We start from the raw sequence: 26499 nt of genomic DNA on the forward strand, positions 1-26499 counted from the left end.
AAGCAAGAGGGATACTGCCTTATGTAGGCAAAGACACACAATTTGGCATTTGGTGACAGACACCATATCTCTCTATGGCCTAGAACAATGCCTGGCACATAGTAGATCCATGATTATTTTTTAATAAATGAAAGAATGAATAACTACATAACTCAAAAGTGCAAAGACATGATTTCTTTTATTTAGCCATATTTTATTTATGTTAATGATGCTACTGCAACTATTCTGGATTGTTCTGCAAATGTAGCCTGCAGTCCAGAACTTGTCTACTCTCTGACATCATTTGTTATTGTTCCCTTGACATGTCTTAGACATGTCTCATCATCCAAATTGCAAGTCATTCCTTGAGAGCAGGGACAGGGTTTCCTATATACGCGTCCTGCACTATGCCTGTGATTCGCAGCCTACTCACCATTCAGGTAAACAACGCTGTAGCACAGGAGCAGCCTTTTGTGTAGAGCTAATTAGTGAACACTTGAGGCTTTGTGGCCACACAATCTCTGGAACTACTCAATTCTACTCCCAGTGCAGCATGAAAGTGGACACACACCTACTATTTTCTACTAACACCTAATTTATAAAAACAGGTGGTGTTTGGATTTAGCCAGACCTTTAATCCTTGCTCCAAGGAATGGACAAGAGACCCAGGGCAGAAAGAAACAGCATTTTGGGAAAAGCAATAGACAGAGGCTGGAGGGTGCAATACTAATGTGTCTGAATGTCAGTTCCTTCATGTGTAAAGGATGCTTCTAGCTTTGAAATTATCTAATCTTAAGAAGGAATTTCAATACAAGTAGTTCCCCTTATCCATGCAGAATAAATTCTGAGACCCCCAGTGGATGACGCCTGAAACTAATACAGGATACCATAGATATGCTGCTTTTCCCTACACATGCATACTTAAGATAATGTTTAGTTTATAAATTAGGCACAGTAAGAGGTTACAATGCTAACAATAAAATAGAACAATTATACTGATATACTATAATAAGTTATTTAAAACTTGTAACTTTCTGGAAGTTTCCATTAATATTTTTAGATTTTGATTGACCACGGGTAACTGAAACCGTGGGCTAGGGGAAACTGCTGTGCATACTGAAAATGTGACTCCCAGCATTACTAGGGTCACAGCTCATCAATCTGTGGTTGCTCATGGCCAGTTAGTCCCTTTGCCTATGAAACACAGGTGGGACACAGTCTACAGTAAGACTTTTGTAGATAGAGAAATGTTCTAGTAGATAGTTATGCTTCCCACTCCTCCACTAACCCTCCAGCAATCCTTTCCTGAAGATAATAAATAGAAAATATCACAGGAAGAAGCAGGTTACTCATTGATACATACATCATTGGTTATTCAATAAAAAAACAGATCCCAGGGAACTTGTCTCTCTCTCTTGCCAGTCACTCCAGCTTGTTAAGCTCTTAATAATAATCCTTATCCTCTCGGGAAAAAAAAAGCTACATGTTATATTTAACTAGATCTAATTTGTGATCTGTCAACCATCTACTGAATTTCCTTTATTAATTACTTTGTTTTTTTCCACATGGTAAATACCCAGGTAAACTGTCACAGCTTTGCATATAGTCTTTTAACTGTACAATGCATCATAATTTCAGAAATATTAAAACATTACAAGAAAGAGAATTTTATGAAAACTGATCCTTTTAATTGACCAGGTTAAATGGTAAATTTAAATCTCTACCTGAAGTAGGAAAAAAAAAAATACACTGGGCCTTAGGTTGTGTTTGCTCCTGGGAGTTTTCTCTAGCTGGAGTGACCTCTTCTTCTCTAATCTCCTCTTGTCTATATTTTCAGTGTTCTTCCAAGCCCAGCTAAAGGCTGCCCTCCAAGCGGCTGCCCTGACCTCCTCCAGTACTAAGACACGCATCACCGCTTTACTGTTACAGCTAACTCTGCTCAGCTCTTTCATGATAGAGCTTGTGCCTTACACCTTCATGAACTCCCACCTCACAGGAGCGCAGTACAGTCCCATAAACACAGAAGGTGTCTGAATGTTGAAGTCCTAGTGTATTGAGGCAAATGATATGTGAATGGTGGGAATCCGACTTTGTTTTTGACCCACATCCATGAGTAATGTTGCCATCTATACCCTCCAGCTGTGGCACTCATCAGTGTGACATTTGGCAGTATCTTCATTTCTTTCTGTGCTCTGCTCATTTAAAGAGCCTTAAGGAACTAAGTTTTCTCATCTAACAGCTGCTTTATAGAGATTTAAAGGCTTCTTGTGGCTGCTCAGTCATGACAGAACCTTAAGTTGTACATAGAGATCACTCAAGGAATTCGACCTCCAATAGATGGATCAGTTTTTCAAGGATCTGAGTTGTCCAGAAAGACATCAGGGGCATGGGGTAGGGAGGCAGGGGTACCTGGAGATACCTAACACTGTGACAAGACCTCTTCAGAGGGTTATGGAATAAAGACAGTGCTGGATTGCCGACTTGCAGAGTGGGAAGGAACTTCAGAGCTCTCCCTCTCCAAATCTGTCATTTGACCTCTGAGAAAAACAATGCCTTGCAGTTAAATTCGTTCATCTTGGATTTGGTTCAATTAGTTAATGCATATATTTGGAGATTTTAAAACTTTTGAATATATCATTAGAATGTTAATAATCTGTCTTACTGAAGGAGTTAATGCATTGCCCCATATGATCTGGCTCCAGGATTATTTTACATGAACATTCTGACTTCCGAGATCCATAAAGAAAATCAGAGGCTCTTCCTCTCTGTGTGTTCTCAAAGAGAGAGGACATCAGAGATACCACGGCTCATTGCTTGGGTGGTACAAAGTTTGATGAGTCTGCATCTGTCAACAAACAATGCTGTGTCCAGGAATGAGATTAAACAAACAAACAAACAACAAACAAACAAAACAAAAACAAAAAAAAGTGACATGGACATTATTACCCTAGGTACATGTATGACTGCACATATGGTGAGATGCTACATCATGTACAACCATAGAAATGTAAAGTTGGCTGCAATTGTACAATGAATCAAAATGCATTCTGCTGTCATATATACCTAATTAAAATAAGTTAATTAATTAAAAAAAACAGTGGAATGATTTTAAGGGACAGATGATTTAAAGTTGACAAACCTATTATACAAGGGGAAACAACTCCTTAAGTCTAAACAGTATATCTTTCCGAATATATGGGCTAATCTTAGATTCCTAAGAAGTCTGTGGTTAAGATGGGGTCACAGAGGAGGTGGACATGACAGATCTTGACTCTTGATGAGGAAGTCAGACCTCTCGAGGGCAGCACTATGGACAGCCACCAATGGGGCAGCAGGCCACCTGTCCTGGGCAAAGGATGTTGCCTCTCTGGGTCTCAATTCCTTCTGTGGTTCAATTCTCTCTGTGGTTTCCCCTGTACAAAGAACTTTTCCACATAAAATGAATATAGCAGTAAAAATCTACCTCAAAGAGCTGCCCTGAGAATAATAAATGAGTAAAGAAGATGTGAAAATATCAAGTAGTACAGACCGTATGAGAAGGGTTTATGTAAACAAAAGGGGTCTTACCTGGAAAGCACAAGAGAGGTCTTTATATTATTCATAGCAATACTCTGAACCCCCCTCTGTCTCCAATATCTGAGGAAATTCATGTGTTTTTTCCCAGGCTCTTTGCTTCTTTATCTCCTGTTCCTTTTTCCCCCCCCTACATAGTTTCTTTTTATATTATTAAAAAATCAATGTAGGGCTGGGGGTATAGCTCAGTTGGTAGAGAGCTTGCCTTGTGTGTACAAGGCCCTGGGTTCAATACCCAGCACCACACACACAAAAATTAATATATGTGTAAAAGTGGAGAGAACAATAATGAGAACCCCTGTGCATCCATCACCATGAAACTATCAGCCAGCTCCTGGCTAACCTGTCCTGTTTACCCCATCCACTTCCCATCCCCCAAACCTGTGGGAGGATTTTCAGTTGAATCCCAAAAATATTCCAATTAAAAAAAAACAAAAAACTCTTTTCAACATATGAGCCATTTCTTGTAGGTTAACAGCCTCCAGGAGTGGTCCACGAGGACCCACTGACCTCCCTCATTTTCTTCCTTTCTGTTTTTTCTTAAGTGCTGGGGACGAAACCCAGAGCTTTCCACATGCTGGGCAAGTGCTCTACCATTGAGCTACGCCTCCAGCCTCTATTTTATTTTCTTGATTCAACATTCCTAATGTAAATCACTTATAACAACAAAAAGAGGCAACATGGGAGGTGTACTTGGGACCAGAGAAAACTCAAGAAACAAACAGCTTAAATAAAAAAGAGATAATGAGTCAAGGTGGAGGTGAAGCAGTCCTGCAGAAATGTCTATGCATCCATATGGCTAGCTGGAGCACCAGCTCATGGACAGAAGGACATGTCTTCTTCCTCCAGGCCTCCCTCCCACTACTGAAAGCATAATCACATCAGTATCTCCCATGCAAAGCCTTTTTTTGGTCCCTCTAGTCAAAATGTGCCTTCTTTCTGCTTTGCTTTATTATTCTGGCACACAGTAGGTATTCAATGAATGCTTGGCACCGAAAAAAATTAGATGTTGAACTTATTTCCTTTTGCCCTTGTATGTCAGTGTTTTTCCTGTTTTGCTTCTCTCACTAAGTTCTCAATTCCCTGAGCAAAAAGATACTGTGTGTTAACAATCAGCCCTGTATGCTGTGTACCTAATGCATTTATCTGTACATAGTAGGTGCTCAACAAATGTCCCATGAATGGACAGACATTCTGGGAAGAGTTTGCCTTGCCCAACAGAGCATGAGGCTTTTTGGAGAGTGATTGTATGTTAATTGTTAGCAGACTAGCAAAAAGGCAAGGCGTAGATTTTTTCTTTTCCCCCTACTGGTTTCCACTGGCTTCTTAGGTAAGCAAATTTGGGCTTGTCATCATAGAAGAAAAAGAATTTGGGAGTGGTTTCCTCTGCCCAAATGACCTAACAACACTAGCATCTACTACCACAATCCAGTTTTCCTCTCTTCCCTGCTCTCAAGGTGAAAGTTACACTGAGTCACTGCCTATAGGATGGAATTACGGCCATGACTCTGAGACAAAGGTTCTTTATGCTGTGTCTGGTCATTAATTAGCTGCTGGAAACTCCAGGACAGGGCCATTAGCATGCTCATAAACCTTTTATTTTAAATGTTTTCGCTTAGCCATGATTCTGGTGTGACTCTCCTTGTAAGCTGTGTGCAGGACATTTGTTTCTTAACATTTCTGAGGCTCATTAACTACGCCATCCCAGCGGCTCATTAACCAGGCCATTAGGGATCCTGCCTCATCTAGGCAGAAGCCTCCAGTTGCCCTCCCAGAGCCTTTGTGGGCACCTAATTGGGAATGGTGAGGCCAACTGTGAGACTCTCAGAGGGCAGCAGAGCTTTGTCAGGTGCCCCTGATGCTGGAGAGGCGTGGGAGGGATGGGCAAGCTCACTCACCTGCTATTCTCCCAATGGGCAGAGCGTGTTCTTCAGGCGGGGACACCGAGACCATGATGTGGTTCATGTAGGCCAGGTCTTCCCGATGAGAGAGGTTGATGGGTTTCCCTTCCCTGTGCAGCCCATCCTCAGAAAGCCTGGACTGTTTGAAATCCACGGAGTGCCGGGGGTTCAGGATCAAAGGGTGCATGATGGGACTGGGCATCAGCTGGATCACTCGGGTGCTCTCCTGCCGGGGACTGGAGGGCTTCGGGTGGGACTCGGAGGATGGCGGGCAGTGATTATTCTCCATGGGAGACACTGACAAGGGGTAGGACTCCTGGTGGTTGTTCTCCTGGTGGAGCCTCGGTCCCTGGGCCCTCTCGGCCGGGGAGAGGCGGCGGATCATGTTGTCCAGGGGGGATCGAAGGGGCCGCTGCTCGGGGTCAGGAGAAGGCCGGTGGTTTGTCGTGATGGGTGACCTAGGGCGGTGCAAGAGTTCAATGGTGGGAGGGTTGTGGTGCACGCTCTCCACGGATGGCCTGGGGGTCCTCTGGACACAGTTATCTGTGGGGCAGAGGGAAACACAATCACAGACCCCAGTGAACGGGTAGGCCAGGGGTGGGTCTCATGGGGGATCTACAGGCAGCTGTGTATGTCAATGGGGCTGCTTTCTCCCCAGGATGCAGAGCATCCTTTCCATTGCTTAAATGAAATGCAAGTACACATACCTGAAATTGTTTCCCCAATGTTAGACAAGTTAGGAATGTCTTCAAACATTCCAATTCCTCACCTAGAAGTAGCTGAGAGACACAATTGAGCCCAATTTCTATGCTTTACTTTTTTCTCACTTGACTCTTCCATGTAGGTTTCAGAGGTGACGGGTCCTTAGGGGTTTCTCTCTAGATGCTCTTACTGACTCACATTTTCATAACCCAATTTTTATACTCTCTCCAGGAACTATTGTTGCTAATAATAATGATGATGATTAACAATGACTAGGTCCTGGTCCTGGATTTTATTGTTTAAAACTTACAATGCTCCTCAGCGGGAAACATCACTATCACCCCTATTCTGCAGATGATAAAACCAAGATATAGGCAACTTACCCAAGGTCACACAGCCAGTTGGCAGATTAGAATCAGACTCTCTCATTACAATATCTGTCACTTTGTCACATAGAAACTAGGACACAAAGTCATAGCAAAACTTGCTCTCAGCATACACTGTGGCCCTAATTTACAGAATGACAATCTTATTGCCCTTGAAAGAACTTTTAGTAGCACCTTTCCAAGTACATAGACCCCATAAATGCTCAGATTGGAAATCAGAAGGAGGAGGGGTGGATACCCCAATGACACATGCACCCCATCCTACTTGAACTTATGAGCTGGTGAGGATAGCAGTGCACAGCTCATCAACAGGAGCAGCTCTGGGCATTGGGTTGAGGGATGGACCAGCACATGTGTGGTTTCAGGAGCTCCTGCTAAGGCTCAGAAGGACAGAGATCCACCCATGAAAAATGGAGCTTTCTATAGAATCTCACATCCATCTCAATGAGGTCTCTGGCCACATGTGTTCCCAGAACTGTCTCACCAAAAGGCTGTGCCTACTTGCTGATTCCAATTCTGGTCAAAGACTTGCCTATGATTCTGAGTAAAGACAGAGATATCATCTTTTTCCACTAAGACAATCTGCGTAGGAAGAATGCATAAAAGGGATATGGGAATCAAATAGAGTCAGTAAACAGAGACAGAAGGGGGTATTTTCTTCATGTTTCCTACTGGATTATCAGGAAAATAAAGAATTTTTTTGCTTTTTAAGTTCTATTAGATCACACCTATCACATGAGACATAAACAAAAGAAATATTGTTCATGATATTACAAGATCATCTTGAAGGCATTCAATGGAATAGCTATCACTATAAGATTTGTTTAATAAATTATAGTATATCTCTAAATAATGGAGTACTATAAAACTGTAAAAAAGAATTAGGAGCATCTCAATACATTGCTAAGGACTGATATCCATGGTAAATGGTGCCATGAAAAGCAGATCTTAGATCTGCTACCACTTATGTAATAAAGAGGAGTTTTAGTTTCAGTAATGCAGAGTGGCTTATATGAGACTACCCTTTCTTCAAAGAAATGTTTAAAAAAAGCATTTGAGCTGGGTGCAGTGGCACAAACCTGGAATCCCAGCAGCTCGGGAGGCTAAGGAGGAAGGAGGAAGAAGATTGTGAATTCAAAGCCAGCCCCAGCAAAAGCGAGGTGCTAAGCAACTCAGTGAGACCCTGTCTCTAAATAAAATACAAAGTAGGGTTGGGGATGTGGCTCAGTGGTCGAGTGCCCCTGAGTTCAATCCCTGGTAACAAAACAAAACAAAACCAAAAAACCAAAAACCCATTTGAAGATATTAGTGAATGACCAAAAGCAGACAAAAACTGAAGAGGATTTTATTCTTGAGAGAAGGGATGTGCACAGAAGGAGATCAATATTAATACAGCTATTCCCCTGAGAGTACTTTAGTCCACGAAGCATAGGTACGTTAGAAGATGAACAGAAAGTTACTTGAGGTAGATATGTAGAGGTTAAAATGGCAGAAAATTACAGAAGCAAATCTAATAAAGGAGGGAGACTCAGAGGGAAAGCTACTGAATTGGCATGTAAGAGTTCTAATTTTTGTCTGATTCCTAAACAGTATATGTGCAGGGTAGCTTTAAGGAGTTCACTCAAAAGCAATAGTTGTATGGTTGGTAGATATAAGCAGAAGTCTCAGCAACTGGCTATGACAATAGAAACAGAGTTCAGAGTTTGATTCTCATCAAGTGAGAAGGCTCTGTAAACACTTCTAGCTGTCTACTAGCCCAGAACCGCCATATCTTAGGAGCAGACTCTGCTCTAAGACAAAGGGATCTTGCTGAGGGCTAAAGCCAACAAAGAAACAGATTTGGCCCAATCAAACTTAAGGCCAAGCCTCCACAACTCTGAAGTGACTGTTTAATAAATTAGCTGCCTGATAGGACAAAACAAAACAAAACAAAAAAACTCTTCAGAGGAATATAACATAATCCAAAGTCTCTAAAATGTGTTTATCTATAATTTTCAGAATCCAATAAAAATCTTCTAGACATAAGAAGAAATGTGACCTATAATTAAGAAGAAAGGCAATCAACAGAAACAGATCTTGAGGTAATCTAGATGCTGGAATTAGCAAAAATGACGTAGCTATTATAAATAAGTTCACACACTTAAAGGAAAGGGTGGTCATAATGAGTGATGACAGAAGCTGTGAAAAGAGAAAACAGACCATTAAAAAACAAAATGAGCAGTTTGAAAGTAGCTGGGGAAGGACGTAGGTGAGTGTGTGTGGGGGGGTTGGGGGAGGAGGGAGATTCATGTTGAGCATCAATGTTAATTTCAGATGCTCCAAAATCTGTAACTATTTGAGCCTCAACATGACACCACATGTGGAAAATTCCATACCATGAAATTTTGCTTCATCAACAAAATTATTAAACATATTGTATAAAATAACCTTCAGGCTATTTAGACTTGCATCCCCTCACCAAGTTACCTCATTGTATATATGTACATATTCCAAAATCTGGAAAAAAAATCCCAAATCCCAAAAGACTTCTGGACCCAAGCATTTTAAGTTGGGGATACTCTCAATCTGTAATATATAATGAAAAAAGTTATGTCATTAATGGCTAGCTTAAAAAACAAAAAACCAAGGAAAGAAAGATCATAAGCATGCATGAGAGAGCTCTCAAAGGCTTGTACAAGAAGGATCCACTGTGGATTGAAAGAGACTTAGGAGACACATCAACCCCTTGCATTGTATAAACTCTTGTTTGGATTCTGATTCAAACGGTAAAAATCATTTACAAGATAGTTGGGAAAACTTAACCTCTAATAGGACATTTGGTAATACTGAGGAAATACTAGTTTTTGGTTGATGTGCTAGTTCTATGATTATGGTTTTATTGAGTCCTTTTCTTTTAAGACATGTGCTGATGTTTCTACAGAGGAAAATATATATCTGGGATTTGCTTTAAAATAATCTGGGAAGGTAAGGAGAGAGTAAGTGGGGGGCAGAGGAAACAGGCTGGCTGTGATTGATAATCAAAACTGGTAATGGATATGTGGTGCTTCCTTATCCAAGTCTCTCTACTTTTGTATAGGTTTCATACTTTCCATTATGAAAGATTTCCTTTTTAAGTGCTTAATCAACCTCACAAAGACACAGGTTGGAATAACAAGCAGTAACTTTCTCATTTTACAGGATACTGACTATGCCAATGGAGTTAACTTGAATGGATAACTATCAGAATAATCTTATGATAGAAATGATCTGTAATCTTCTGGGGACAAAGTAAGGTTTTTTTTTTTTTTTTTCTTTCTTTCCTTTTTTTTTTTTTAATGGCTAACATGGACCTCTTTTAGATCTCAATTCTTCTTCCCATAAAAATGGATTTATCTTTTGTCCATGGTTCACTTTTCATGGGTCACAGAGTATGATCATTGTCAGTAACTAGAACTTTCATATATTTTCTTCTAATTGTCATTTACAGAATGTCTCTCTTTACTTAAAAGCTTATTAAGGTTTAAAAATACTTAAGGATGATGAAGACCATATATTGAAGAAAAGTCCCATTTCCTGAATCCATTTCCCGTCTTATAAATTTCAGAATGGACAAAGGCGTTGGTCAGTAATCTGGTTACCTGCAGGCTTTCTTTGATGTCCTGGGCTTCAAGGCTCAGTGTGTGGGCTGCACTCAGGGCAAGCCTTAGGAAGTCTGGGAGGACTATGAGAGGAAGAACTTTCATGCCGAGGGTAAAAGAGGAACTGATGTAATGTCCTGGAGAGATTTCACTCTCCGTTCCTGCCCAGATCTTTGGGAACAATGAGGGAGGGAGACAGTGCTCTAGATAATTCAACTCAGATTTTACCTCTGACTCAGGATCCGGGCAGGAACAGGACTTGGAGGAGCTTGATTTATTTATTTCTCTGCAGACACTGTTCAAAGAGGAAGTACTTGATGGAGTTGATAACATTAATGGTTGAGAACTGGATCTGAGGGTATTTAATTCCAGGCTCCTGGTGGTCTGGGTACAACCACTGTCAAGGCTTAAAGGCTTGCAACAAGACCTTCCAAGCTTTGTTTCAGTTTGCAAAGCATGCGCCCACATACAGAGTGGGCTGTGACGTTCCTACCCGGCTGCCTGCTGCCTCTGTTATTATAAGTTGGCAGCAGGGTATGGAAACTTGCAAGACCAGAGCCGGCAGGCAGAGAAGCTCCGGACACAGGAAATGCGCTGCGTGGACAGTGGGTGCATTAAATCCCCCAGATGTAGGAGTCTTCTGTCTAAAACAAGAAGATTTTTTTGGTCTGGCCTTGATGTCTGGGTTTGTTCTTGGTGAGTTGCCCAGCTGGAAAAATGGGAAATGGTCCATGTTGCCCTCGATCTGAAGGTCTTGATATGGGAGGGAAATGCACAAGGAAGAGGGAGGGAAAGCCACACACGGTAGTCACTGTGGACACGGAAGGATGGAGGAAGAAAGCCCAAGGACTGGCAAGGGCTGTCATTCTGGCTAAAAGTGTTTTCTGATCCCAAACCTTTCTCTTTATAGACCTCTTTCAGACACAAATAATTCTCTTCTCACTGCCAAATAACTGGAAATAAATCAGGACTTTAATGTGGTCACTAAATAAAAAGATTTGATTCCTTGTTTTCCTTTTACTTATTAGAAAAGTTTCTCTATTTGAAATTTGTCAAAATTTGACCTAATTGAATTATGTTATAGTGAATAACTAGTTAACAAAAAACAAACAAACAAAAAATATGTCATTGGTAAAAGTCCTGGGTTTTGACTGGGCAATGTACAAGGTAGAGCATAAGTTAAGCTCAAGTTTATATCTCACACACCAGGATTGCACTTCCACCTTCATGCTTTCCCTAGGCTACCGATGAAGCTCAGAGAAGGAGTGACACAGGGAGATGCTGTCCCCAGCCCAGCCAGTAACTCTCACTCACTAGCCTACTCCACTGTGTTTCACATTGTTCCAGAAGGGATCATGTCCCAGTGGTTTCATAGAAGACTAGTGGGAACAAGAATGATATAAAGAGCTAAATGAAAGCTAAAGGCTCCTGTTGAAGGCTCTTAAGTAGAATTAAAAAATTTATTTTACATGTACATTCAAGTTCTTTTAACCCCACTGTGGGTTGAATTATGGCCCTCCAAAAATCATATGTTGAAATCCTAACCCCAAGTATAATTCAGAATGTGGACTTATCTGGAAAGAGGGTTCCTGCAGATATAAGTTAGCTAAGGTCATTTTAACATCCAGTACCAATGGTGTCTCCATGAAAAGGGGACTTTGGACACAGGGACATGTACACAGGGATCATACTCTATGAAGGGGGTACAGATCTCCAAGCTAAGGAAAACCAATGATTGTCAATCATACAGAAGCTAAGAGAGCGGACTGGACCAGATCCTCCCCCTCAGCCCTCAGGAGAGACCAACCCAGCTGCACCTTGATCTTGGACTTCTGTCACCTAGTACTTTGTTATGGGCAGCCCTAGCAAACTAATAAATCCCTCTTCTTTGACTCATTTTTCTCAAGACTCAACTTCTGATTGATTTGGGGACCTTCTACTGACTTTTTGCTGGCTCATTCTAACCTGTACATCTCAATAAGTTGCCAATGTCACTGAAATCCTTTGTAGGGCCTGAGAAGAAAACTGCCCGAGTTTGGAGTGCCCGATTCATCTACGTTTATAAACAATAAACTCGTAGGTAAGCTCCTAGAATTCTGTAAGCATTTGATGAAATGGTGCTGAGGCTTAGTCTTCCTTTCTTCGGGATGGGGGACTGCCTCCACACACACTGCCTCCCAGTGGGTCAGTGCAGACAGCATCTGCACATCTGCACTCAGAGATGGGGCTGGCTTCCAGCTCCTGGCTATAAATCGTCCTGCTCTTCACTGGCAGGATAGTTTCCTTCAATCTCAAGAAAGTAGCCGCAAGAAGTGAATTAAAAAAAAAAATCAAGGATCAGATTTCAAATGAGCCAATTAGGCCTGTGGGGGTAAACCTGTCAATCATTTATAGAGACTGAGGTCAGGGTGGCACAAAGATAAGGCCGAGAGTCTTGGAATGGGGAAAACAGTAGATAGCCCCTCAACAGAGGTCTTCCTTCTCTGGAGATGAAATCAAACTGCCTGCAAGTTCCTTATCTCAAAGAGATCAGGTGACATTTCCCTAGGTATTAAAGGAACTTTCTTGGAGACTTCCTGCCTATCTTGAGAGAGTTATTCATGCATGTAGAGATCTACTGCCCCTAAAACTTCAGGCTTAAAAGGGTAAGCAAGCCTTAGAGCTAATAGCAGCCTCCAGACCACTGGAGGAAGTTGGAGGAGGCAGGGAGGGTGAGCAGAAGACTGAAGGCTCGGATGAGACACCAATGCCCTCTGCACAATCCAGTGCTCTCCACTTTGATAAGGCAAACAAATGCTGCAGTAGGGACAAAGGTCAGAGGTAAAAGGTCATACTGCCCTAGGCCCTGAAACATAGGAAGAAGAGGCTCTTAGCCTTTATTTCCTTACCTACAGAGTAGGAATAGGAAGTCAAAATCTGGACCTGCTCTTAGCCTCTATTTCCTTATCTACAGAGTAGGAACAGGAAGTCAAGATCTGGACCTGTTCTTCTGGTGGGATTTCCCATTATCTGCTGCCAGAATCAAGAATCACAGAATGGAAGGGTTGGGTGGGGGAGAGGGGCAAAAAGGTTAATCTTGTCCTCGAATGTGAGAGGAACAGAAAGAAGATTACCAAAAAGGTTTCAAAAGGGTCATGTAGGGCTCACCAGGTGTCAGGTACTGAGTGGTAATACAAGCAGTGATTACTTCAAAACAGGCTGTGTTCTGAAAGCAAATAAGATTGGTGCTTTAAATGTATTTCCCTGTAGAAATTGTGCTATAGAAGGTGCCTAGTTAATCCACGAAGGTGTTCTAAAGGAGGCAACAGGCCTTTCCTAGGCACAGGATGCACAAATCTGGTGCTTGCATAAAGTGCATGAAGTCACAAAAATGAGTGGCTAAGAAAATTGGAATTGGAAGTAAAAAACAAAAAACAATCATTGCACAACAATGTGGATATATTTAACACTACTGAAAACAGTAGTGTTTTTAAGTGTAACAGTACACTTAAAAATTAATAAAATGGTAGGGCTGGGGATGTGGCTCAAGTGGTAGCGGGCTCGCCTGGCATGCGTGCGGCCCGGGTTCGATCCTCAGCACCAAATTAAAATTCTCTCTCACTCTCTAAAAAAAAATAATAAGATGGTAAATGTTTTATGTGTATTTTATCATAACTCCAAACATTTGCAGAAAAGAGCTGGGTACACATGTATAATCTCAGGAACTTGGGAGGCTGAGGTAGGACAATTACAAGTTCAAAGCCACCCTCAGCAACTTAGTAACTTATCAGATGCCTAAGTAACTTAGTGAGACACTGTCTCAAAATAAAAAATAAAAAGGGCTGAGGATGTAGCTCAGTGGAAAATTTCCCCTGGGTTCAATCCCCAGTATTAAAAAAAAAAAATCCAGAAAAAGAAAAGATAGAAAAAAACTAAACCTAAATACTCAATGTAAGAAATTTCAAATGACAATGAGTAATATTTATGAAGTGCTTTCTATCCAACAGGTGCCATTCCTGGGCATTTATCATATTAACTCATTTCTTTCTTACATCAACTCTATGTGATAGGTACTATTATTTTTCCTCTTTTGCAGATGGAAACTGAGACACAAGGATGTGATGTGACTTGTCCAAAGACACATAGCTAGTGAACCAGGGAGCTGGGATTTGAACCCAGGTGGTCTGGATCCAGAGCACACACAAGTACCTTACGCTCTGTAGCTCCTACATGTGTTACATGGCTACAATGCCCCAGTCAGTGACCTCGTTGACACTTGGTCATCAGCACCATTCCACAAGACTGGAGAATCAAGGTGATTTTTACAACAGCCAGTAGGAAGCTGTGGCTTGAACAGATGAAAACTTCCTTTACTGGTGCCTTCCGAGCAGCTGTCACCAGGGCCAACTTCTAGGGAGTGCTCTGCACTGAGGCCCCAGGTCCAATGGGGAACCAAGGGCAGCACTTTCACTCACAGAAGCCAGTGAGGCACCAAAACCCACCTGTCTCACAGGCTGGGAGATTTCTATCAGGCTGAGTCCATTCATTCTAAAGGAGCTGAACTATCAGGTTCATTCTGTCCAATTTAGTATGGGTTCTTAAAATCATGAACTAAAGACATACTTTGGGCTCTCAAAAGTTCCCTGCCATTGTTTTGTTAGTTCCCATTTGTTGGTACCATAACAGGAGTGTTGGGACCTACCATGCTGTACTCCGGTAGGTGATCTTATCATCTTGGCATCCTTATCTCCACAATGCCTACTCATCTTTCAATCATTTTCCCTATTTTTAAGGCACTCACACAATAAAACTTTGTAAAACTATTATTTTGGTCTCTTCATTCATACTGCATGAAAACAGCATGGGAGGCAACCCTATGTCGATTTAAATCTTAGCTTTGCTACTTAATATGGGGACATATTACTTTATTGCTCTATTTCCTCATCTATAAAGTGAGGATAATAATATTACCTTTTTTATAGGGTGATTGTGACGATTAAATGATTTAAATGTTTAAGAGCTTAGAAGGGCCTGGCATATAAGAAGGACCCAATAAATGTTAGCTATTATTTTGTTATTATGAAATAGATTCACATGCCTCATCTCCTTTAATCATCTCATTAAAATTGTAAAAAATTTCCTTCCACCAATTGGGCACTTGGATTTGGTGATGGTGGCTGGGGTGAGATGGGTAATATTTCCCTCAAGATGGCAATCTCATGAAGAAAACTTCTTAGGGCCATCACGGGATGCATGTGGCCCTCCTGCCTCCCCACCTCCGCCCTCGAAATGACTGCTTTCTACCATCTGGGCCATTCCCGTGTGCTAGAGATAAGGAAAATTGAGACCCATAGTATTTCAATGTTTGAAATTTCTTAACATGCTTCAGATTTCCACGTCTACCTGGTGAAAAAAGCTGCTACCAGAGCAGAACTACCCCCTTAAATCTGCATCCGCTGTTGCAGAGACAATCACAGCACCTCACGTGTGAATATTCTCATGTTAAAGTGATTAAAACTACCCCTCATAATAGTCTCTTAGATTGAGCAAAGGAAAGGGTGAGACTGAGAGTCTAAATGATAGGAGGGGCCCCAGAGGAGGTGACGGGAAGAGAATGTTAGACAAACAGACCTTTTATGTAAGTCTTCTCCTTACAGACTGTGTGTCTGTCCTGTCTTACAGGGCTCACTCTTACAGGCGGAGTTGGCTCATCTAGTGATTTCAGACTGATGGGAAGCATGGCCCAATGAGCTTTTAGGGAATTGCTATTCAAGTAGTCCCAATACCAAATAACCAGTGGCAACTGGTAATAAAGTCTATCTTTGAAAGTTACTTTTAGCTCTAGGGGACCTGAAAACAACCGAATTTGGACTAAGCTATCAAAAGAAGTTGTCGTAACAAATATATGTAAAATAAATATATTTTATAATCATTTGTGGCTCCAAGATTTCTAAAGATGTTGTGCCTTCTGGTTGTTGTGTGAGAAGCAGCAGCATTGTTTATTTTGTCTCCTTTCTACATAAGCACCCAGCCCCCATCTAACGCATTCTGTAGGTAAAATGAGTCATAATAGTAAAATAAGAGAAACCTGCTTAAACTGAGCTTTTCATTATGAAATGAATGGTGCCAATCTTGGTTTGGCTGCTGGGAGGGGCAATATTATTAGAAGCTCTTGATAAGGTGTGACAAATGAGAACAGAAGAGGTTTTCTACTGTTTCTGAGTAGTGTCAGGCAGGACTGTCATGGTTTTCTGAATTTCTGTTGCCCAAGACCCTGAGGGTGAAGAATCTGTGTTATTGACCTTCACACCGCTTGGACATAATGTAAGGATTTTGGAGCCATCACAGAATTAGAAACTGTTTAGTCTAACCCCATCCTACACCTGGGGAAACTGAAAGCCAGGGAAATGAGAAATGTTGGCGTCATGATTTGTTCTGGCAGAAAGGAGGATTTGAATCTGACTTTCTGACTTCTAGATCTCACCGTTTAACAATTTCTCTCTCTCTCTCTCTCATTCCATTTGTCTGGGATGCTTCTGATTTATGGGCTTCATAATAATGCTCTAGGTCTTTGTCCTTGTGTCTCAGAACAGAAGAAATACTGTTGACTTAATTATATAACATCCCCTCCCTTCCCATAACTAATAAGGGAAAAGAGTAGAAATACAGGTTTTCCTGGATGTATGTAGTAATCTGATGACTGCTCTGCTCAAGGCCTGACAGAATTTCAGAACAGAGTACATTATAGAAATAACAAGTACTTACAAAGTAAAGGGTTTGAATCAGTGTGATCAACCTTTCCAGGACTGGAAGGGGAAGCTGACACAGGCTTCCTAGCTTCTGGCACTGCCATGTGACTGCTAGCAAGGAAGGTGAGATCTCAAGTAATGCCTCACAGAGGGTATCTGTGGGGGAGCTCTGCTAGATTAAATAAGACACATGTGTTTTGTGATGTAAATTCCACTGTGAAATGATCACTGTGTGAACTGGTTAAGTTGGTGGCTGGGATCAGGTAAATGGTGGGCTGGGGATTGAGTGAAGCCCCCTTTTTGCATTTCAATCTCCAGGCCTCACTGCGCCAGGCTGCTCAGCAGCTGACTTGGGCCCTCTCTGCTGGCCCCATTCTCTTCCTATCCTCTCTTTCATATTCAGGCTGAGCATCCCTAATCCAAAATCGGAAATCCAAAGTGCTCCAGAGTCTGAAAACTTTTGAATGCTGACCTGATGCCATGAGTAGAAAATTCCACACCTGACCTCACGTGACAGGTTGCAGCCAAAATGTAGGACACTGGTAAATTGTGTAAAATCAAAACTTTAAAAATATTTAAAAGATTGTATAAAACTACCTTCAGGCTATGTGTATTAGGTATATATGAAACACAGATGAATTTTCTATTTAGACTTGTGTTCCATCCCAAGATACTCACTATGTATATTACAAAATCGGAAATTTGAAATACTTGTGGTCCTAAGCATTTTGGATAAGGCATATTCAACTTTGTGTGTGTGTGTGTGTGTGTTTTCAGAGCCAAGTCAATAGTAACATAAAGAGTCTTGGGTTAATATGCTTTTGCATGTATCCCTAATTATGTAAAATAAATCATTGAGGAAGTAATATTGGATGTGTCTAATTTCCTATTGCAGACTCTTTTTCAGGACCAGGTCTTTCTATATGCTAACATATGCTCACATCAATCATTTATTACCCTTCACAATTAAATACAACACTATAGATTCTCAAGACAATTCACACTGAGCTGGATGTTTTTCTTTTCGGAGAAGAAGGGAAAGAGGCTGGCGGTGGTTGGAGGTGGGGCACATGTACTGACTCTTTCACCACTCTACTTGGTCTGTCTGACATTAAGTGGTGGTGGGGGATGGCCTCTTCACATCACCTCTGTGCCTTGGACAGCTCTTCTCATTTGATACCACCTCACAGAGACCTATGCTTCTACCTTGCTGTGTCCATCTGTACACCACATCTAAATAGACAAAGGGGCAGGGCATATGCTCTCAGATCCTGCTTCCTGTCTGTCAGCCTTAAGGACAGGTCTCTGAGAATGCATTAGGTATTTTAAGGTTGGTTCTGAAGCCGAGCCAACTGGTCTGCAGGGTAATGAAACCTTTGACCTTGGCCTCATTAGCTCCATTCTCTTACCTACTGAGCTCACCACTGAAATAACACTTGAGAGCACAGCTCATTACTACCTATGCACTGGCATATCTGTATTTACTTGGTTTGAGAGTAGTTCTCGGAGTAAGACAGCTTTCTCTATTGATGAGCTCTGGCAAATGAGAACAACAAACATACCTACTTATCAGTCAAATCAGGCCAAGGAGAAAGGAGGAAAATTTATGATAAGGTGCATCCACATGCCTCCAATCATATTTGGGAATAAAATGGGGACAGAAATTCCAAATGGGATTTTTTTTTTTTTTTTAAATAATAAGAAAAGCGAGGGACGCCCATCACACTCTGTATCTGAAGGGGCAGACTAGGTAATGTAATTCTTGACAGTGTCAAGCTTCAGTAAACCCACCTCCTCTTTTCTAGAGTGACTGTTGGCTATTATGCAGTCCGGAAATGAACACAGCAAGAAGAGCAAAAAGAACATTAAAAACTGAATTGGGGGAGGGAGAAGCTGCTAAATTTAGCAGAGGTAAGGCCCGGGGAAGAAACAATGAGAGAAAGATGCAGGGACTGTGCCAGAAATGCTCGTTTATTATTCTCCATCATGGAAGTGAGGGGACTTGCTGTGAGATGCTGGCACAAGGAGGCCACGTGAGCCACCTGGACTCAGGCTCTCTTTGGTGAAGTGTTAAGAAAACACAAAACTTACAAAAATATTAGCCCTGCCCTTGGAGATGATCAATCAATTTAAGAAAATTCCCCAAGGGGAGTTAAGGCCCTGGAAATCTGGTCCTAAGGAAAGCACAGTGAAAAAGCACCACTGTACATTTAGGAGTGTTGCATGGTCTACCTGGCAGGAGAATATAGACACAGTGGTCCTCAGAGGTGAAACTCAGCTCTTCTGTGGAATCAGGCTGAAAGCAGCGCTTTTATACCAAATTCCTGTACCTGAACACCTGCTATCAAACTACGTCCAGGACCACAGTTCCCCCAGTGCCTTCCCATTGTCCATCAGTGCTTTCATGATTCCTGTGAATCACAACAGGAGCAGCAGCTGGGACATCAGCAAGAAGCCCTGGCACTGAGCACAGGCCAATAAACTCCCCTAAGCTTGATGAAGAAGCCCCAACCCAACACTGAGTCCACATGGTCTGGGTTTTTTTCTTTCCTGTTTCATTACCTATTGTTCAAAAATCTTGATCATTTTCCCCAAGACTTTCCTTACTAGCCTGGAAATCCCAGTGCTCCACTCTCTGGTTCTAGTTTCACCTCCTTGGATAAGCTTTGCAAAGGCAAGATGTTGATCACTATTGTAGAGGGTGGTGGCTTGCAGGGGTCTATGTATTTAATTTGGTCTATTTGGAATACATATGTAGGTGCGTGTACATGTATTTTTGTGTGTGTGTGTGTGTGTCTGTGTGTGTGTATCTGCGTGTATACTATTTAAATGTGGTGAACAGGTGGACACAACAAGGTAGGAGCATAGGTCTCTGTGAGGTAGTATCAAATGAGTTGTCCAAGGCACAGAGGTGATGTGAAGAGGCCATCCCTCACCATTTCACATTTATATACACACATATATATGTATATATATTTGAAAATTTTCATAATAAAAAGGTGGGGTGGGCACAGCACCCGCATTATCTAACTGCTGCATTTCAAGGTCTAGCCCCACTCTTAGTCATTTACTCTGCCTGGAATGTTCTCCACTTCATCATTGCTTATTTAGAACCCTGTTGGACCTTCAAGGAATCCTCCAGAGAGTCCTTCTTTATGAAGCTGACTTTGCTTCCTGTACTTGGACATAACCTCCCCTTCTATTCTATGTCTCTATGGTGTCTACTGTTATAATTGGACTTTTATTCTCATGTGTACATTTGTCTCATGGCTTCAATTAGATTGTGAGCCTCAGAGAGTCAACTCCATCACATCTTATTTATCTAGGCATTTCCCCCAGTGCCTTCCACATTGTAGACACTCAATAAATATTTGTTGACTGAAAAATGACTTTGCATGAATAAGAACAGCTAATAAAGTTAACAATTAAACCCCAGGGGTTTGTCTAAACCTCAGGTAAGGAAAGAGCAGCCTTGTCCAGTACCTTCTTCGTGGTTCTGATGCAGTAGGACCTCTGGCTGAGTGTGGATAGAGTTTCCAGGGTGGAAGAATGGTGAGAAAAGAATCCGAGGTTTCCTCTGCTTCAGGATATGCTGAAGGAGTTCATAGAGCACATCACCTGGGAAGAAAAGAAATGGGAGAGAGACGGCATACTTATTCCACTGCTGCTGACTGGGCTGAAGCTACGTGCCTGGCACTTCGGTACGGACATGCGGTAAAAATAATGGGCATGCCAAGTGTCCTCGTGGAGCTCACAGGGACAGGACACAGCCCTTGAAACTCAAGACATCAGAACCATGTGATTTTTTAAAAATTAAACATTTTTGATTATGAAAGCAATATATAAGAATAGTTTTAAAAAATGTGCAAAACCAGAAAGGAAACAAAACCACCTAGATTTCCATTACGAAGTCAGAGAAGCCCTGGTAATGATGTCTGCCGTTATGTAGTGAGGATCTGGTTTTAGTAGTTAGAAACCACTTTTTCCCCTCTACCTTAGGTTTTGAGGATGTTCCCACATTACTGAATTGCTTTAGGAGCTGGCTAATGATAGCCTATTGGAGTAACATCCCAGACATTAGGGGGAATTTAAATTTCCCCAACTTAATTCCTATTATTTTTGTGAAATTATCCTCTTTTACATATCTCTTTGTTTGTACTTCAGATTATTCAAAGAATTACAAAGTCATTATGTATGAACATATTTTATGTTCCAATGACAACTCAGATTCTTTACAGAAACCTTCCCAACAGAGACAAATATGCCTTTCTAATTGACTCCAACCCTGGGCAGGAAGAGAATAAAAATGAACAAAATTCACAAGTCCGGTCAGAGGTGCTAACTATTGACGATGCTCTATAAGGAACTGGCACAGTCTGGGATGCTTCCCTCCTTTAAAAATACATATAGGCATTATGCCAAGGTTCTACAAGCTCTAGAGAATCATCTTAAGATGTCAGCCGCTGGCAGAAGATGGTGGGGGCTGGTTTGAGCGGAGGCCCCTCTGTTCTGATATAGTTGGTATTTGAAGTGTCCACTGAATAGTTAATTAGCAAAGTAACTGTCATGGTCTGGTCTACCCCTTTGGCTTAAATCCAAGTTCAAAATGCAGGTGGGTGCTTCAAAACCTTATAAGGATGGGTGATTAATCTTTAAAATGCTGTCCCCCCTACGCCCTTCCCTACACAGAGATATGCAGTCAACAATTGTACCAAACAATGGGCCTTTGTTTCTAATTTTAGCCATTTTTTAACAGATACTTTAATTAACAACTTTAACTGCATATTCTGGGCTATAGATATTGCTATATTATTTTTTTCCTCCAAATTTAGCATGTATCTGAATTCCATATTAATTTCTTTCTTTCTGCAAATCTCCACTCCACTGTTTGTACCACATGAAGTTCCATGGCTACCTGATCCCAAGAAATTCCTGGGAGAACCTTTTGACCTTGTTTTTAAAAACTTTGTTCTTTCCTCCACCCTTGAATTTTGGTTGTTAATAGTGTAACTTACTGCCACTACTTACTATTTGGATTAAGAAAAGGCTTCAAAGAGATGAAGATGCCCCGTCTCTTGGGTGTTTCATTAAAAGGAAACAGGCAGGAAAATGCAAAGGTATTCTGACCACACTTTTGGAAATGTCATGGATGAGGGAGGACCTGGCACACGTGGCCATGTTTGAGAGCTGGGAAGGGCTTTGGCACTCATGGACTCCAAATCTAGTAGTCATGGTGATGGCTCTGATGAGATGGGGATGCGCAGCCCAAAATACAGTCCTATTTTAATGATTCGTATTTTAATCTCATATAAAAATAAGTCCCTAATCAACACTTGGGTGGTTTTTTTTTTTTTTTGGTTTAGTGTAATGTCTTCCTGAACTTTTCCTAATTTACATGGCCTCACACTTGCTGGGTTTGATCCTGTGGGTTTGATCAATGTTTTATTTCAGTAGTTGCAAACAGAAAATGAAAACATTAAAAAATGTGTTCCTGATGATTACTATTACTAAAAAAAAATGGTCTGTAATTAGTGTATCCATTTTGGAAGGGGAGGCCAGGAAATATAAATTTAGTGTCTGTGAGGGTGTTGGAGGCTGTTCTTGCAGCAAGGCAGCTGAGGTGCAGTGAGGGGCACAGACTGCGGAGGCAGCCGCCTGGGCATCAGGTCACCTTGAGCAAGTCCCAGGGCTTCTCTGCAGAATGAAATTGTAGCACCTATCTCAGATGCTGGCTGTGAGGGTTACATGAGGGAAATGTCTAGAAGTACCTGGAGCAGGGTTAATGTATATTTACCCTCAGGTCTTCCTTGGAGGCTGGCTCCGGGTTGGAGAAGCTCCCTGGTGGGGACCAGAACAGGGGCTGGAGGGGAGGAAGTCACTCTCCTCTGTTCATAAAGGAAGTGAGGCAAGAGAACAGAATGGTTTGGTCTATGCTCTGAAGCTTAGCTGACTGATACTTCTTTAGGCAAGTCTCTTAACCTTTCCAATCCTCAGTTTCCTCATCTAGAAAATGGTAATCAGCATCCACTCTGCAGGACTTTTGGCAGGGTTCCATGGAGTGACGTAGTCAATAACAATAAGCTCAATGCAGCATCAGGCAAAAAGTAAGCGCTCCTAGCTATGGCTGTCACCACCACCATCACTCACTCTACATTATTGTTATTAATATTCGTATTCAAGGGGCTTAGATCAGCTTTGTAGACCCCTAAAGATGTCTCACATGGAAAACATTAGAGGAGGATCTGGGTCATGGCTGTGGGCTCCCAGGACCCCACAGCCTGCTTTGCAGGGTCATGCCCACAGTGACACTGACATGTGCTCTGCCTCACACTCTCCCAGGCCTGCTGGCTGGTTGGCTTTGGACTCTCATCCTGGAGCTGGCCAAGAATGCCAGACAGTGAAGCTTCTCCCTGAACATGTAGGAGAAAGCAGGAGGAGGTTGAGCCAAGCAGGACTCTTGCCAGTTTCATACCTAAACTGTGAGCCTATTTTGACTACTGCTAAGATAACAGTCATAAATGCCATCTATTGGGGGTGGCTATCAAGTGAGCATGGACCCAAGTCCCAGGTGGTTGGCCAGAAAAAAATTTAATTTTAAGACTCTAGAGTGTGACCATGACTAGACCAATCCATTCAAAGACACCTTTTCTCAGTAATCAGGATCTTGGTCAGGGAATGTGACTGGATTAGCATAAACATATCACTACCATGGGGGTGTGGGGCAGATGAGCTGTGTAAGAACCATGCGTGTGACTGGTGGTGTGTACCTGTAATGACATGGCATCTTAGGCCTAGAGAGGATTTTAGTGGTTTCTTACATTGACTCAAACTTCTGTTTGGTATGAGTCCCCAGTTACTCTTCCCCTGCCAAGAAGTAGCCTTGGACGAGTATGTCCTGTGATGGGCAGCTGGCCATGGCATAAGCAAACCATATTTGGATGGCTATAGTTGGTAGAAAATTCTGTTGAGTTGGAATCTGGCCATCCCTGTACCTAAGTTCTTAGTCTTGGCTTCTGGAGAACACAAATCATGTGTTTTATCTATAACAGGTTTCTAATGAAGATGCCCTTCCAACTTTCTCCTGTCCACTGCCCCTTAGCTCTTCCAACACCCAGCCTGTTCTACCAATACACTCTTCAAATCCTCATATACACAGGAGGTCACATCTAAGAAGTATATGAACAAAAAGGCTCTCTGGTATATAGAAGATAATTTTTAAAAGTTATATTCACTAGCCTACTGAAAACAAAGAGCATGAGCCATAGTCTTATATATCTAATTTAGCAAATGACCACTGGCTTAAAGTCAAGTGGCATTTAAAAAAATTCTTTGTGCCTTTGGTTCTTGTAAAATCTTCTCCATCATCCCAGAAAAGATGTAACTATACTAATGCTTTATTGCACTAAGCAATGGAATCCAGGGCTGTAGGTCAAAGGACAATAGCTTTTTATTTGTCCCTCCAAATATCTTTGTGCATACATACATAGTTCATGTACTCATGTGACATGTAGAGGGGGATTTGTCATGAAGTTAGCAAGTTTTGGGGCACTTCACTTGCATAAATCTCTGCAAAGGGTCCTAGACGTATTTGTATCCCCCAAATTATAAGCTTCAGGTCCTAAAATATAGATATTCTTGTGGGTGCCCGCACAAATAGACATAATACACATACCATGTTGACATGTGTATCTTGACGTGACAAGCCAGGATGTACTTTGAGAATCCTAGACTCTATTATTTTATTGAAATTTGTTTCAAATGGATAGTAGATAAAGTGAACAATACCACAATAAGTTGTCTTATTAACCTTACCACTGTCTGGAGACCAAGAACGTACAGATGCTACTGAGAAGGGGGTGTTAAAATTCATTTAAGTTATTTTTACTTTTAGAGGAAAATACTGGGGCTCTGAAGTGAGGTAGTCCCAAGTTTGAGTCCTGGTTCCTCTGTTGTCAGTTGCATGCCCTTAGGCAAGTTATATTCCTCTTTGAACCTCAGCTGAAGGCTTAGTTCAGTATTTTGTGTAAAACGAGAACAATGCCATGGACTTGGCAGGGCTGTTATGGGAACCAAATTAGATGACATGTACAAAGCACAGGTACCTAACATGATGGATGCTCAGTAGATGGTATCCCTTGGAAGTATAATTGTTAACAGACAAATCTCAAATACTCCCTTTGCTTCAGTGTTTTTGTATTGAAAGCACATGCATAAGTTTCACAAAGTCATTTTCATATGAATGGCATTTTTTTTGGTCCCAGTTGACTAAATGCCGATTCATATAGGCATTTCTAGTTACAGTCATCACTTTCCATGGTTCCCCTCATTCACAGTCATCTCATTAAATCTCTTCTTTGGGTTTTTTCTTTTAGTTTTTAAGCAGTTGCAAGCCCCCCTCCTCTCTTTTTGTCCTCATCCCCTCCAGGTCTTGCTCTCTTTCTCTTGCCCCTCCGTAGTCAAACTTCCTGGACAGGCTACCAACTGTTGCTCTCTCCACTTACTTCTATTCTGGTTTCCCCTTTAACCCTTCCTCCAAAAGGGTCCTCCTGAAATTATCCCTCTGCTATCAAAGTGGTTGGTCCTGGGGAACTGCCTGGCTTCTCTGCAACCTTCATCACCAGGAATCACCACCTCCTTTTTAAAACATTCTTAGGCTACACAGAGTCCTACTGCTGGCTTTCTTCCCTCACCTCTGCTCTTCTTCCATCTCCAATTCTTCACTATTAAGGTTCCCCGGGGCTCTCACTGACCTTTTTTCTTGGCCAATCTTGTCTGTTCCCATGGCTTCAACTAGCCTATGCTAAATTTGCTCCTGCAGGCATGTCTTCTGAATTACAGGACCACATTCATTTAACTCTGGGTACTTCCCCTTGGATGTCACACAGGCTCCACACAGTTCATGTGCCAGACATAAACATCTTTACAAACCTGAGGGAGTTCCCTAGTTCCGTAAATGCTCCATTAGTTCATCAGGCCAGAAACCTGGGAGTAATTCTTAACTCTTCTCTCCCTTTCATCTAACATCCAGTCATCAATACCTATAGACAGCCTTCTAAATATTCCTGGAGTCACTCTTTTCTCTCTGTTGGAGTAACTTAGTTCAAGTCACTGTCATTGTTCCTCCTGTTTAAACAGACTGGCCCACCTCCACCTCTGTACCTTGCCATGCCACTCCTCGGCTTAAAATCTTGTAACACTTTGCAAGCCCTGCACGATCTACTGAAGAAATAATGAGTGACTAGGTGAATGGTAGTAAAGTTGCAGTGTATTCCATTCTGTTTACCCTCCCTGAGTTTGCTTGGCTGGTCCTACACTGGGGGTGGCTGGGGAATTTCCAGTTTTACTGTTATAAATAAAATTGCTAAGGGCATCATTTTATTTTTGCCCATTTCTGGATGATTTCCTTGGGATATTTTCTTAGACACAGAATTATCAGTGAAAGGGTATGATTAATTTTAAAGTTCTCATTATCACTGCTTGTTCTCAGAAGGCTTGGGCCAATGTTCAGCGTCATCTGCAATGCTTCCGAGAGCCTCCCCCTTGCGGTTCCACAACTTTTAATTTCTCAGTTTTAGTAGGTTTAAAGAAGAATCTTTCAACATTGCTAAAAATT

The 26499-nt window shown here is 41.7% G+C and overlaps 1 protein-coding gene across 6 annotated transcripts in view; it reads right to left on the reverse strand.

The window, feature by feature from the left end:
* Etv6 (ETS variant transcription factor 6) overlaps positions 1 to 26499 on the reverse strand; it is a 230364-nt gene that overhangs the window by 16796 nt on the left and 187069 nt on the right. For 5 of the 6 annotated variants that reach the window (XM_071610138.1, XM_071610136.1, XM_027955976.3 and 2 more), the window contains 2 exons: positions 20370 to 20504; positions 5451 to 5996 (listed from right to left, as the gene is read on the reverse strand). In XM_071610138.1, the coding sequence (XP_071466239.1) occupies positions 5451 to 5996; positions 20370 to 20504 (681 nt within the window). Of the gene's footprint in view, positions 1 to 5442; positions 5997 to 20369; positions 20505 to 26499 lie in introns of those variants that run through there. The other variant, XM_071610139.1, reaches the window with a different exon arrangement.

The sequence above is a fragment of the Marmota flaviventris genome, chromosome 3 (genome assembly GCF_047511675.1).
Source record: "Marmota flaviventris isolate mMarFla1 chromosome 3, mMarFla1.hap1, whole genome shotgun sequence".
Lineage (NCBI taxonomy): Eukaryota > Metazoa > Chordata > Mammalia > Rodentia > Sciuridae > Marmota > Marmota flaviventris.